At 41.1% G+C, this 15164-nt stretch overlaps 1 protein-coding gene across 1 annotated transcript; it reads right to left on the reverse strand.

The window, feature by feature from the left end:
• Positions 1–1182: 1182 nt before the first annotated feature.
• Positions 1183–5994, reverse strand: LOC132394481 (myc proto-oncogene protein-like). The gene is made up of 3 exons (XM_059970692.1): positions 4077–5994; positions 2957–3650; positions 1183–2267 (listed from the first exon to the last, which is right to left on the reverse strand). The coding sequence occupies exons 2-3, from the start codon at positions 3642–3644 to the stop codon at positions 1672–1674; spliced, it is 1284 nt and encodes a 427-aa protein (XP_059826675.1). The 5' UTR covers positions 3645–3650; positions 4077–5994; the 3' UTR covers positions 1183–1671.
• Positions 5995–15164: the final 9170 nt, after the last annotated feature.

Here is a 15164-nt window from a genome sequence, read left to right on the forward strand (position 1 = left end):
GATGATCTAGGATGACTCATGTAGACTTCCAAAGGAAGTTATCAAACACTTATTTAGGTATGAAGATACCCATCCACTTAGTGAAAGTGACAAGCACTGAAATGGAAAGTATTTGAAAAACTCTCCTTTGCATGCATTGGATTTACTCTGCATATAATATCTAAAAAACAAATTATTTGACAGACTGATTTTGTATTCATCAACTACAGTTGCATTGAGAGCAGTCCCTTCAGCCCACAATGTTCCTCTAACCTCATAGCCTACTCTTTAAAACCATAGGATGTAGAATTAGACCTTTAGGCTCTGTCATTCCATCTTGGCTGATTTATCCTCCTTCACAACTCCATTCTCCCACCTTCTCCACATAACCTTAGACACCCTGACTAATCAACCTCTATTTTTAAACATACCCAACAGCTTGGTCTCCACAGCAGTCTCTGGTTTTTAAAAAAAACCCTCATAAGACATACTTCTATTCTAGTCCATCTAACCCTTCCCTTCAACACAGCCCTCCATTTTAATTGGTCCTAAGACTATCTGAGGGTTCACAGCTATCTGCCACTGCCACACACCCACCAGTCTGCCAACAAAAACTTTGACTATGAAATTACCCCCATGCTAACCTCTAAATCACCATAAAATCAATGCTCCCTTTTGAAAGATTTGATTTCTAATTGCTGTCCAGATAGTCACTTTGCTTCCAGCACATTTAGTCTAACGTTAATACAGCACCAGCAATTCCTGTTGTGCATTTGCAACATGGGTTTCTTCCAGCAGATCTCATTTCCTCCTCCAAGCCAAAGGTGTACAGGTAGGTAGCCCATGCTCCTCAAGTACACTCAATGGAGTGTAAAACTAACAAAACCAAACCCAAATTGTTTCAACTAACGGTGGGGTGATAGAAGGCACAAGCTAGCTTCATTCAACATTTGATTAGCAAAATCTAAATATTACACTCTACACTACCCACCTGTCATTTGGACAGTCTGAATCTTCTATCCAAAGCATGGAATTTTCACACAAGTAACAAATACACCCACCACACAGACCTGTCAGCCAACACTTCCAGATTCCAGCAGCTATCCATCAAATTTATTTGAACCACTTCCAGTTGAAGTAAGGATGCACCTGAGAATCAATTCAATAATAAAAACTCAAGACAAGGAATAGATTAATATTTTTTTATGGCACAAATCACATATTGAGATTCCATACAAGCAAACCACATCACAGTTTGATGCAATGGGTTAGCTGTGATAACACACAGTAACGGTAAATACATTTTATACACAAATTTAGCAACTGTACAAATTTTTTCTTTACAAAATTGCAATAGTAATAAAACAGAAGTCTTTACTTTTAAAGCTATTTGGACCTGTGAGTTGATTTTGTAGTTTTTTTAAGAAAAATAAATGCATTAAATACAAATATCTGTAAATTAAAGTAAAACAGCAAAACTGATAGTAAATTCTCCCCTCCCCCACAAAAAGTAAGACTTCCCATTCTTTGTTACATTGAGGCAGTATTACATCTCCTGACCAAAACATATTCAGTGTTTCTAACACAGCTCGGCCATGGTTGTGTAGTTTCAGTCTACTATGCAATAAGCATGCAGAGTACAGTCTAGCAGAGATCATCAGAAGTCTGTTGGCAGTCCATGAAAAATGATCCCTAATACCTCTGTTTGCTAGAGTTCCTCAGCAGCTCAAGCCTGTGCTTCAATTGCTCCCGTTTCCTCCTCAGCTGCTCCTTCTCCGACATCAGTCTCTGCTCATCCGACTGGATGGACATTATGTGCTCAGTCGCCTTTTTGAGTATGACCACCTTGGCCGCCCTGTCGTTCTTGGCCACCTCTGGAATCTGGTCCCTCAGGGCGAAGAAACTCCGCTTTAGCTCGTTCCTGCGCTGGCGCTCCAACACATTGTGCGTCCTCCGCTTGTCGATCTCCTCTGAGTCCGACATCCTGGGACTTGGGCACTTGCTTTTACTGTTGGTGCTGATTTGCTTGAGGATACGGCTGCTCTCCATCCTCAGCCGCTTCGCCGGGGGCTGTGGGGAGGGGGCAGCGTAGTTGTGCTGGTGGATGGGGACGTGACAGCGCTTCAGGACCAGGGGGCTGTGATGGGGCCTGACCAAACCAGCTGTATTGGTGTTCAGCTCTGCCCTCCTGGCTGAGGAGTGTCTCTTCTCAACTGTAACCACGTCAATCTCCTCCTCATCCTCCTCCTCATCTTCGTCATCCTCTTCCTCGTCATCTTGTTCTTCTTCTGTACATAGGAAGAAATTAAGAAAATCTTTAGACACAATTCACGTGGCTATGCAGAGACTCCAACAGACGGCCAATAAAGCAATTCCCTTCAGCGGGCCCCTGTCAGCTGATGTTTGCATTAGATAACAGGATCTTGCGCAACGACGACTTTATTCATCCGCACCCAACCCTCCTCTTGTCCCTCCCACTGCCGAGACAGTTCCTGCCACCAAATGTAAAGAGAAATTGATTTAAACAAGTCCTGTTGGGAAAACTTTTTTCTGACCAGAAAATGCGCGGCTGACGCCCTGTAAGCGGCCGGAATTCGCAGCGCCTTCTTCCACTTTCACCCAGTTTGTCCTGACACGACCCGACTAAGACAGCCAGCAGAGACCTGCGCAGTAATTTTACAATCTGCATTTGGCCAGCTGCTTTTCTCTCTAATAAATCCAAATGCAAAAACAGTCTAGCCACGCAACTCGAACCTACAGGCAGCTGGAATGCTTCTAACCCTGGCATTAACCCTTTAAATTCAGTAGCGCATAGCCAAGCAATATTGAAATACAATCACACTTAATCTGAAAGTGAAATGCAATGCCTAAACCAACAGTTTTAAGCACATAAAGCAATTCCATTCGTAGTTAATATTAAACCTCCCAACTGAAGCCTGTCTTTAAAAGGTAAGGCATGCTATGTTAATTCCCTCACCGGAGTCACTCGGCGTATCCGTGGCGGGAGGAGTTGCGTCTCCAGGCGGTAGGTGCAAGCCACTTTTGTGCTCGGCGAAGGGGTAAGGGAAGACGACGGAAGGGTCGATGCACTCGGCCACGGCGGCGCTCAGGTCCTGCAGATACGCGGAGGCGGCGCCCAACCCCAGCGAGCCCAAGCGGCGGGGCGCAGTACCGGCATCGGCTGGAGCTACAGACGGCGGCGACCGCAGCGATGGTGTCGGCGACGAGTGATTGCACGGAGACGAGGAGAGAGCATCGGCACATGTTCCCGTCTCCTTCCTCGAAGCCTGCAGAGACGCCAGCCTCTCGCTCACCACCTTCTCCAGCTTGGCTGCGGCCGAGAAGCCACTCCACATACAGTCCTGAATGATAATGGATTCCGAGTCGCAGATGAAGCTCTGGTTTACCAAGTCATCGCCCAGGAACTCCGTGACCATTTCCAGCTGGTCGGCGTTAGAAGGGTACAAGCTGAAGCTGGGTCGCCGGCTGGGAGACAGGGGAGGGGTGGGCAGCAGCTCAAACTTCTTCCAGATATCCTCGCTCGGAGCCGGCAACTGCTGGTGATAAAAATTCTCCTCCTCGTCATAGAACACCGGCTGGAAGGAGTCGTAGTCGTAGTCATAGTTGTAGCTTTTCCCCAGGAAAGGAGATACAGTCAAAGGCATTTTGTTCTAGAAGAAAAATCCAGTAAAGGCAGGGCGTGAGAAACTTAAAATTCAAATTGATTCAAATTCCAGTAACATTACAATCTAATATCCCTATTGATAGTGCTCCTTTCTTTACGCGCTAGTCTGAGAGCTGCTCTTTAAAAGGACATTGACGCAGTTTCTCTAGAGAAAAATCCATACTATTAACGTTAAAGTGTGAATGAATAATTTTAAAAGCATGTCATAAAGCTCCAAACGCGACAAGATGTAAATGACTGGTTTCCTAACAAAATGTTTAAATATTACTGTTCTGGACGAAGTTGCGAGAAAATGTGACGCCGTATAACTGACGCCGGCCGGCTACTACGAGCCGAAGCGCCGACGAGGGTTGGGCGCTGGATCCACTTTACATAACGCATTCATTTGCCATGATAAATGAACAAAACTTACCGAAGAAATTAGCAGCGGCTGTATAAAGGGGCTCCTGGAATAATAGCGGAGCCCCACACAAACTCCAGAGTAATGTAATAAATTCCACGAGTAAGCGGAGTTGTTCCAGCTTTTCTCTGCCCGGCTGTTCTCTACTTTCTTTCCCGGGTCTAAGACTCCCACAAGCAGCTTGGTTGTTAATACTGTCTATGAGACAATACACGCTGACAGGCTGCGTAAGAGCCGGAGGCTTTCTCTTCACTGCACTCGGCTATGTTTTCGCTCTTCCCCACTCTCACTCATTCCCTGCCCTGCTACACTAAAGTGCTTTAACCTAGACTGCGTGTAACTCCGTTTAATGCCTTGAAACAGTCCCGCCCCCTTACCGCCCCCATCCCCCCATGCCATCACCTACTTTTGGCGCCAAAAAGATATCGTAACAATTTTGTCCGCAACATGGATGTATTTCACAACCTGTAACAAATGCCGACTCCTCCCCTCCCCTCCCCCCTCCCATACACACAGCAACTTCCACAGGCACCTCTCTCCATTCAGGCTGGGAGTAGAGGGATTCCTCAGCCCGCACTGAAATGTTAAAGGCGCACTATTTTCTTTGTAAAGATCCAGGAACAGAGGGCGGTGTCGCCGTAGTAAAAGAACAACTCGCTTATTGAGTGCCAGCTGGCTGCAGAAAATTTAAAAGGCGATTAATTCAATCAATATTGAGCATGTCTATTGTTTATTTCACTGTTTTATAAAATTCTCCTCTATTTTCTTGAACTGATTACTCTTTTTTGATAATTATTTACTTAATCCAAAATATACTTATTACGAAAAACTATTACTCACTTATCCGCGAATCACTTTAAGCGAATTATTAATATGTTTAATATTTTTACCTTTGACTTCCCCTCTTTTAATTTGTAGCCTGTTCTTCGACCATAGAGGGAAAACGTCCTGCTTATATTAAAAATACAATCATATCACCGACGACACATTCTTGATCACTCAGTAATACAATGAATCAATGCGATTAAATCTGTATTACACAATTATAAATTAATTTGCCCAGTGACCCATTCCTTGCAGGGAGGGAGAGAGTTATGAAAGTTAATTTGGACCTGCTGAAAATGAAGAGGATAATTGTCTCTGTGTGCGAAGAAAATAAAACAGGATTGTCACTAACAAAAGCTGAATATTTGGACATAGCTGGGCAGAATTGCGAAACTATCAATTTCGTTCCCTGTGACTACCACCATATCAGGCAAAGTGTCAAATAATTCCAATATAGAAAACGAAGAGAAAACGTTTATTTCTTGCACCAAATTGACGTAGCAAAAAAACCCATATCTCCATTAAATATAACTGTATACGTAATACACTATTGACCTCATAATTAATTGGATCAACATAGTGAAATTATTTCACTATAGATTTGCAAATTCGAACATATGATTGATTTCAATTGTGATTATTGACTTCTGAATTGTCTGTTTCTCTTCTTGAATCATCCAGGTTTTGATATCTTGTACTGTCCTTTAGATGGTAATTATTTTCTGGTTGAGGTATTAATTCATGTTTAGTTATTTGTTTCCAGAGATATAACTTCACATTATCATCATCATAGGCATCTGAGAATGTCCAAAGTGAATAATCCAATAAAAGAAAAAATTAAAATGAAACTGAATATATCGGAATTTTAGATACTTGCAATGTTTGTATCACCCTATGATCTAGATGATGTTTTCTCTGAACTTAATGGGCAATTAGAAATAAAACTGCATGTGAATCCCGCGAAGACAAATATTTTAGACTATTTCTGCACTTAAATGATTCAATTGCGCCCTCTGCTGCTGTAACACTGGGGCCCTGACATCACGCACTCTTCACTTCACGGATAGAAATCAATAACTTAAAGAAAGGCGGCCTATTAATTGTCAAATCATAAGGACAAAGAGAATAAGAGATAGGAGCAGATCTAGGCGATTCTAGTCTGCTCTGCCTTTCTCCTGCGTGCACGAGGTCACTTATCAAGAACCTATCGACATCCACTTTAAATATACCCAACGACTTGGTCTCCAGTTCGTAATTACAGACAGTTTTCATGTTGCTGAAACTACAACATAATATGAGAGTTTGTTAATCATTTCATCGTACAAGCTAAATTTATGATAAAAGTACATGTATATCACCATGTGAGATTCATTTTCTTGCAGACATTTACAGTAGAACAAAGAAATACAATAGAATTAATGAAAAACTACAAAATCTGACAAACAATAATGTACAAAAGAAGACAAACTGTCAAAACAATAAAGAAATGATACTGAATATTGAGAAGAGTACGACAGTAGCGTAGCAATAGCATGACACTATTACAGCCAATGGTGCTGGAGATGCGAGTTCATCTATAGGGAGTTATTATTTATTTTTTGAGATACAGTGCAGAATAAGCCCTATTGGACCGTTGAGCCACACCACCCGATTTAACCCTAGTCTAACCATGAGACAATTTAAAGTGACCAATTAACTTGCCAGCCAGTACATCTTTGGACTGTGGGAGGAAATTGGAGCATCCAGAGGAAACCAGCACATACAAATGCCTTACTTACAGGCAGCGACAGGCATTGAACCCCGGTCAATGGCACTATAAAGTGTAGTGCTAACCATTATGCTACCCTGTTTCCTCTCACATTCCAAAAATGTTCATAGGTTAATTGGTCATTGTAAATTTTCCTGTGATTAGGCTGGTGTTAAATAGGCAGGATGCTGGGTTGTATCTCTAAATAAATAGACTAAAATAAATGTGGGTCATACGGTCCTTAAAACTGAGTCCATAGGTTGTGGAAACATTTCAGAGTTGAGCTGAATGAAGTTATCCACACTGGTTCAGGAGACTGATGGTTGAGGGTAATAATCGTTCTTGAATATAGTGTTTTGAGACCTAAGGATCCTGTACCTCCTTCCCTACAGAAGCAGAAAGCTCATACAATATAGATGTGTAATCACATTTATAACATACGTGTTCACTGCCAACAGCTTCCCAACATAGATACAACCAAAATACTTGTGATGCAAAGTATCAATCAAAAGAGTTGATAGAGATTAGATAAGGTGTTTCCACCATCCTTTCCAAGTACATTCTATCGAGGCCTTTCAGTATTTGATAGGTTTGAATGAGATCCTTCATCATTCTTCTAAACTCCAGCAGGTATAGAGCCATCAAACGCTCCTCATACGTTAACCCTTCCATTTCTGGGATAATTCTCAGGAACTTTCCTCATTCTCTCAAATGTCAGCACATCCTTTCTTAGATAAATGGCCCAAAACTGTTTTGTACAATTTTAGAGTGGAAAAAAAAAGGAAAGGAGCATCATACAAAAGTTTGGGCACCCCAAGAGATTTGAGCTCTCAGATAACTTTTACCAAGGTCTCAGACCTTAATCAACTTGTTGGGGCTATGGCTTGTTCACAGTAATCACTAGGAAAGGCCAGGTGATGCAAATTTCAAAGCTTCATAAATACCCTGACTCCTCAAACCTTGTCCCAACAATCAGCAGCCATGGGCTCCTCTAAGCAGCTACCTAGCACTCTGAAAATTAAAATAAATGATGCTCACGAAGCAGGAGAGGGCTATAAAGATAGTAAGGATTTCAGGTAGCCGTTTCCTCAGTTCGTAATGTAATTAAGAAATGGCAGTTAACAGGAACGGTGGAGGTTAAGTTGAGGTCTGGAAGACCAAGAAAACTTTCTGAGAGAACTGCTCGTAGGATTGCTAGAAAGGCAAATCAAAACCCCTGTTTGACTGCAAAAGACCTTCAGGAGGATTTAGCAGACTCTGGAGTGGTGGTGCACTGTTCTACTGTGCAGTGACACCAGCACAAATATGACCTTCATGGAAGAGTCATCAGAAGAAAACCTTTCCTGTATCCTCACCACAAAATTCAGCATCAGAGGTTTGCAAAGGAACATCTAAACAAACCTGATGCATTTTGGAAACAAGTCCTGTGGACTGATGAAGTTAAAATAGAACTTTTTGGTTGCAATGAGCAAGGGTATGTTTGGAGAAAAAAGGGTGCAGAATTTCATGTAAAGAACATCTCTCCAACTGCTAAGCACGGGGGTGGATCGATCATGCTTTGGGCTTGTGTTGCAGCCAGTGGCACGGGAAACATTTCACTGGTAGGGGGAAGAATGAATTCAATTAAATACTAGCAAATTCTAAAGCAAACAACACACCGTCTGTAAAAAAAAGCTGAAGATGAAAAGAGGATAGCTTCTATAACAGGATAATGATCTTAAACACACCTCAGAATCCACAATGGACTACCTCAAGAGGTGCAAGCTGGAGGTTTTGCCATGGCCCTCACAATCCCCCAACCATCATCGAAAATCTGTGGATAGACCTCAAAAGAGCAGTGCATGCAAGATGGCCCTAGAATCTCACAGAACTTGATGCAAGGAAGAATGGGCGAAAATCCCCCCAAACAAGAATTGAAAGACTCCCAGCTGGCTACAGAAAGCTTTTACAAGCTATGATACTTGCCAAAGGGGGTGTTACTAAGTACTGACCATGCAGGGTGCCCAAACTTTTGCTTTGGGCCCTTTTCCTTTTTTGTTATTCTGAAACCGTAAAAGATGGAAATAAAGAAGTAATCTTGCTTAAAATATTAAAGGAATGTGTCATCTTTAACTTTATGCCTTTTGGAAATCAGGTCATCTCACTTAACTATTCACTGTAACAGAAATTTTGACCGGGGTGCCCAAACTTTTGCATGCCAGTGTACATTCAAAATAAATGTATATATTATTCATTATGAATAAACTTAATTTTTGAAAATAAAGCAAATCCAGGAGACTATCTGGGAACTGATAAAGGATCTCAGCCTGAAATGTCAACTGTTTATTCCTGTCCATTGATGCTACCTGACCTACTGAGTTCCTCTCCATTGATGCTGAATTTCTCCAGCATTTTGTACGTGTTGCTCTGGATTCCAGTTTCTGCAGGATTTCTTGCTTATCTGGGTTAATTTTCTGCCTCAGGAGCAAAAGTAGATAAAATCAGAGTGTGGGTGAAAGATGCTGTCCATATCACAGAGTGCTCCCACCATTGGCTGCGGATGTTTCAGAAGGCCACGATAAATATGATCTAAGCAAGTATCAGGTACTATTCAAATATCACATTGAAAATCTGAAGTAGTTCTTATATTTTCACATGATTAGAAAAGGTAACTAACAGGTACCAAAACAAAAACTATATTCTTCCTAGATCGCCCAGATGAAACTCACAATGAGAAACATACTTGAAAAGAGACAACAGAACTTATTGGAGTGGCCATCTAGCTTTTCACATTCTATGTCAATGATCTGGCAGGTTGAATGGGGAAAGAGACATCAAGTCAACATTTCAGATTTCAGAAATAATTCAGAAAATGTGTAGCTCAGGTGGTTGATGTTTGGGTTAATTGTTCTCTGATCTTGGTCATCCATTTGCAAACGTTTCATCACCACACAAGGAGACCTGATCAGTGCAATTTTCACTTGTGGTGTGTCCTCTGAATGTTTGACCTTTATATATGTACTTATCAATCAGTTGGTTAGTCGTCTCTGTGATACGACATGGCAATGTGCATTGTCTTGCTTATAAATGGGATGGAGGTAAACATGCCTGTATAATTGTTTCTAGGAATAATTTTTCATGTCACTTGTTTGCTTACACCATGACTGTCACTGATGCCCCTCTCCATCTTTGTGGGTAGAGACTCAGGAGAAACACACACAAAATGCTGGAGAAACTCAGCAGGCCCAGCAGCAATTTGTGTATTGCTCAGATTTCCAGCATCTGCAGATTTTCTTTTGTTAGAGTCGTAGCGTTGGTCATGACACTTAACAGCCAATTGACGTTCATGGATCCTTGTGGATAGTTTTCTCCCAGTTTAGCCGACGTTAATAATGCAATCTCCACATTAGTCTTGTCTAGTAGCTTGGTTTCAGATTTTGTCAATCGTGAAACTTTATTTCTCTCTCTATTGGGTATATCTAAAGTGGAGATTAATTGGTTCTTGATTAGTAAGGGCGTCAAGGAGGAATGTTACAGGGAGAAGAAAGGAGAATCGGGTTGAGAGGGGATGATAATAAATCAGCAATGAAGGACTAGCAGCTTCAATGGGCCAAATAGCCAGATTCTGACCTGTGTCTCTTGCGTTTATCATTTTATGGTCTATGAATGCTGTTGGACTCCCTGAGTGTTCCCAGCACCTTTCCAGCATCTATAGGGTAATTAAAACAAAAAATTAATGCCATTTTAAAAGTTTCTTCACCAAGGCAGTTAATCTGATCAACCATTCCAGTTAGCTCATCACCACACTTCACAGTAAACACTTTAAACCACTTTTTATAATACTATTTACATTGTAAATTCATGCTGGTTCTTAAGTAATTATGAACAATTTATCCCACATCTGTCCTTTAACTTTTAGCTTTATGTTTCTATAATTCCTTATTCTCTATAATTGTTGAATGTTGCTTTTTTGTTACATGCCTCACTCTGACCAACATGCCACAACAAATTCCAAACACGTGTAAATATATATGGTGAATTAATTTGATCCTTGATCCTTAACTTAGACAACATGAAATTTATTGTTTTTGCAACAGTGGAAGGACATAAAACTACTATAAGTTATAGGAGTGAATAAATAAATATTGCAACCAAAAGGAGTAACAAGTTAGTACTCCTGGGTTCATGGAGCAACTATTTTGGGTTATTGACCATTTCAGATAATGAGAAACAAACAGTTGAATGATTAACTTGTTTTTGTCTCTCTCTTGGTGGGTGTTGTCTGTCTGTCTGTGGTGTGGCTCCAGCATTTTTTCCTGCCTTAATCCCTTTTGCACCTCTTCTCCAGCATCCTTTGTTGTTTAATTTGTGCTGTTATTATGCCCATTTGCCACAGTTTTTGTTGTTTAATCCCTTTTGCCTACCACCCTGCCACAATCCCTTCCCTTTTGTTCTTCCCCCTTCAACCCTCCTCATCAGCATTTCCTCTTGTTAAAACAACTTTACCATGCAGGACATTGACCTGAAACATCAGCACAATCTCCAAAAAAATGTCGCTTAACATGGAGTATAATGTTGGTAACATGTGATTATTATAAAGTGTTAGACCAAAACTCTCCATTAAGTAATTGTTCAAAAACAATAGTGCTTCCCAAGATAGTGTTAACGATATGGTAGTGTGTGAATGGTTACTATTATGCAACTATAAATGTTGCAGGCTCCACTTTCCACACTCTTAGAGAGATTCCGTCAACAGAATGTTAACTTGAAAATCTATAGTGGAAGATTTCAGTTATCAGGACACTTTATTGCTACAGTTAAATTAGCTCAGGAATATAGCAAAGTTCAAAGTAAATTTATTATCAAAGTATGTGTATGCCACCATATACCACCCTGAGATCCATTTTCTTGCAATCATTTACAGTTAATGCAAATAAATACAATAGAATACAAAGACTGACAAACAACCAATATGCAAAAGACAAACTGTGAAAATAATAAGAAGTACAGTAAACAATACTGAGAATATGAGTTTCAGAGACTTTGAAAGTGACTCTGTAGATTATGGAATAAATTCACAGTTGAGGTGGGTGAAGTTACACACACAAAACACTGGAGGAATTCAGCAGGTCAGGCAGCTTCAGAAAAGAGTAAGCAGTTGACATTTTGGGCCGAGACCCTTCTTCAGTTACATGGGCAACAACTTGCTCTTCATATCATATTGCCCAGGCTTGTGTATCTAGACAGATAGGATGCAATATCCTGGTCAACTGACTGATGGCGGCCTCAGACCCAGTTTATGGGTTCATGGACTGTTCAGAAATCTGATGGCAGTGGGGAAGAAATTGTTCCTAAAGTGTTGAGTGTTTGTCTTCAGACTTGTGTTCCTCCTCCCTGATGGTGGAGAGGGCATATCCTGGGAGGTAGGGGCTATTAAGGATGCATGTCAACCTTGAGGCATCATCTTTTGAAGATGTTCTTAATGGCGTGGAGCCCATGATAAAGCTGGCTAAGTTTATAACACTGCCGGTTTTTCAGATCCCGTGCAGTAGCTCCTCCAGACCAGAAGGTGATGTACCTTGGAGACCGCTCTCCAAGGTACATCTGAAGAATAAGGAACCGAATAAAGGGCAGAATTCATGGGTGGATGTGGCTTGGAATGTATCCAACAGTGATTGTAGTGTTGGACATAGTATAACTATGGACGTAGTTACCAGCACGGATAATTTCGCTCATCTTAAATCTGAGCTGATCCCACAACCTATGGACTCACTTTCAGGACTCTACAACTCACATTCTCAATTTAATTCATTACTTCTTATTTGTTTTTTTGCATCTGACATTTGTCTCCTTTGGCACTTTGTCCAACTTTGTAGTGTTTTTCATCCATTCTCCTGTATTTCTTTGCATCTCCTGTGAATGCCTGCAAGAAGATAAACCTCAAGATACACACACACACACTCTCTCTCTCCCTCTCTCTCTCAAGATATATACATACATTAATAATAAATTTATTTTGAACCCTGAAGAAACATCATTTCTCTTTCCACAGCTGCTATTTGATCAACTGAGTGTTTCCAGCAGCTTCACTTTCCATGCCACTTAAAATCTCGATGAAGGGTCTTGTCCCAATTCTCCCAAAGCCTTTAATCCTTTTTAATCCTCTCCTGCTGAGTTCCTGCAGCATCTTGTGTGTGTATGTGTGTTACCCTTTCTATATCGTTCTGTCAACTTTTTTTTTCCCTTCAGGTGCCCATCCAGATCACTTTTAGCCACTGTTTGCATTCTCTCTGCTTAAAGGTCTTCCTCCTCCTGTCCCAATTGTTACCTTAAGAACAAAGAACATTACAGGAGAGTATGACCCTTCAACACACAAAGATGTGCCAACATTTTAAAACAAACAATGTCACCTGCTTAGAAACACAGTGAAGATAATGCGATAGAACGACTGCCAACCAGGTTGTTCCATCAGGAAAGATAATCAGATGATGCACTGTCAAATACTGCACAGAGGCAAATGTCAGCAGGCATAAACATGACTTGAACCTGTGAACTTTACCATCTGGCACCATAACCATCTGAGTCCGATGATTGGTGAACAACAACGAATATCTTCTCTTCCCCTATCTAAATCATTCATAATCCTAGGAATTACCTCTTATTCTTCCTTGGTGCTGGTAAAACAACCATAGTAAAACCTTGCAGCTGGAAGTCTTCATACTGGAAATACAACAGCTGCTGGCATCTAAATCAAAATCAGGTTTTTTGTGAAATTTGTTGTTTTGAGACAACAGTATACTGCAATGCATTAACTATACAATAAATTGTCTATATATTTAGTGCCTATTAAAAAGTATTTACCCACCCCCCTCCCCACCGTTGGAAGCTTTCATGTTTATTGGTTTACAATATTAAATCACAGTCGATTTACTTCGGCTTTTTTTGACACTGCCCAATGTAAAAAGACTTTTTTGTGTCAAGATGAAAACAGTGATCTAAATTAATTACATATATAAAACTCAAAATAATTGATTACATAAATATTTACTCCCTTCAAGTCAGTATTTAGTAGATGCACCTTTGGCAACAATTACAGCCTGGAGTCTGTGAGGACAGGTCTCCATCAGCTTTGCACACCTGAACACTGCAATTTTTCCCCATTCTTCTGTACAAAACTGCTCAAGCTCTGTCAGATTGCACAGGGATCATGAGTTCAAAGGTGCAAAGATCCAATTTCACGTCCAGAAATGCTTACTCTTTGCAAGCGTCCACAAAAACAGAAGAGCCCCCCAAAGAATGAATGACAATTAAATGTTAGAACCCCGAATTCCCCCTCACCAGCTCCCTTCCATCCCATGTGTAAGCAACAGCAAGCAACGATACACTTCCCCCCACCTCAAAAAAAAGCATCAGCACCCGCCACCGAGCACTCAAGCGCGAGCAAAGCAACAGCAAAGACACAACTTGCAGTTACCCCAAAGACTTTGCGTTTCACCTGGCATATGACATACCACAGTCTGTCTGTCTCTCTTTCTCTCATGCTCTCTCTCACTCTCCCTCTCCCTCTCCTCTCTCCCTCCCTTTCTCCCTCTCTCTCTTAGGCTACGTCCACACTGGACCGGATAATTTTGAAAATGCCGGCTTCACGTAAAAACGATAGGCATCCACACTAGGCATTTTTAAAAATATCTCTGTCCACATTGAAACGGATATTTCAGCCAGTCTCCTCCTACTGCGCATGCACAGGACACATCTACTGAAAACAAGCGACATGTTTGGTGTCGAATCTCGCCGTGAAAGACTTGGTACACATTTGTTCAGTTACAGACTAGAAAAACTTAAACGATGGACAGCTGTTGGCTCTCACGCAGGAGGATATAAAACTAAAAAAAAAATACTGGAGCATACGGAGGCAACCGACAGGGAGTTCATGGACAGATTGACCCGGCTGACGGCGAACACTGAAAAACCGACTAACTCTGTTGCATTAATAAAGCACCTTGTTAAATGTGTAAAACATGCCTGCATCAGTGTTATCTTGTATTTCCATACAATGTTACAGTAGGCTGTTATGCATCTATTGTCAGAGAAGTACTTGCATAAATAAGTAAACCATCTTCATATGAGCAAGGACAGAAAACAGGGCAAAGTGAGTATAATTATTTATTCAGTAAGTTACGGGTCAAAGTATTTGGTGAGTACATTTCTAACTCTTCTGGCTTCAGTCTCGTTGCCGTCTGTTCTGAAATTGTTAGGTTGTGTTCAGGAAAACAATGAAATGGCGCGCTGCAGTCTGACAGCGTTTTCAGATTTTTCTGGTTACCCCGTCCACACTGATCTGCCCAAGTAGCGTTTTCAAAATTACACACCCTGGAAAGCGTTTCTGAAACGCTCTGGTTTTGGGGGACGAAAATGTTGTTTCAGTGTAGATGGAGGGTAAAAACGAAGAGAAAAAGCTTCGGTTACAGATTTATCCAGTACTTAAACCTTACTCTCCCTCTCTACCTAGTAAGGTGGACAGCCCTTTTCAAGTCGAATCACAAATTCTC

The sequence above is a fragment of the Hypanus sabinus genome, chromosome 1 (assembly GCF_030144855.1).
Source record: "Hypanus sabinus isolate sHypSab1 chromosome 1, sHypSab1.hap1, whole genome shotgun sequence".
NCBI lineage: Eukaryota > Metazoa > Chordata > Chondrichthyes > Myliobatiformes > Dasyatidae > Hypanus > Hypanus sabinus.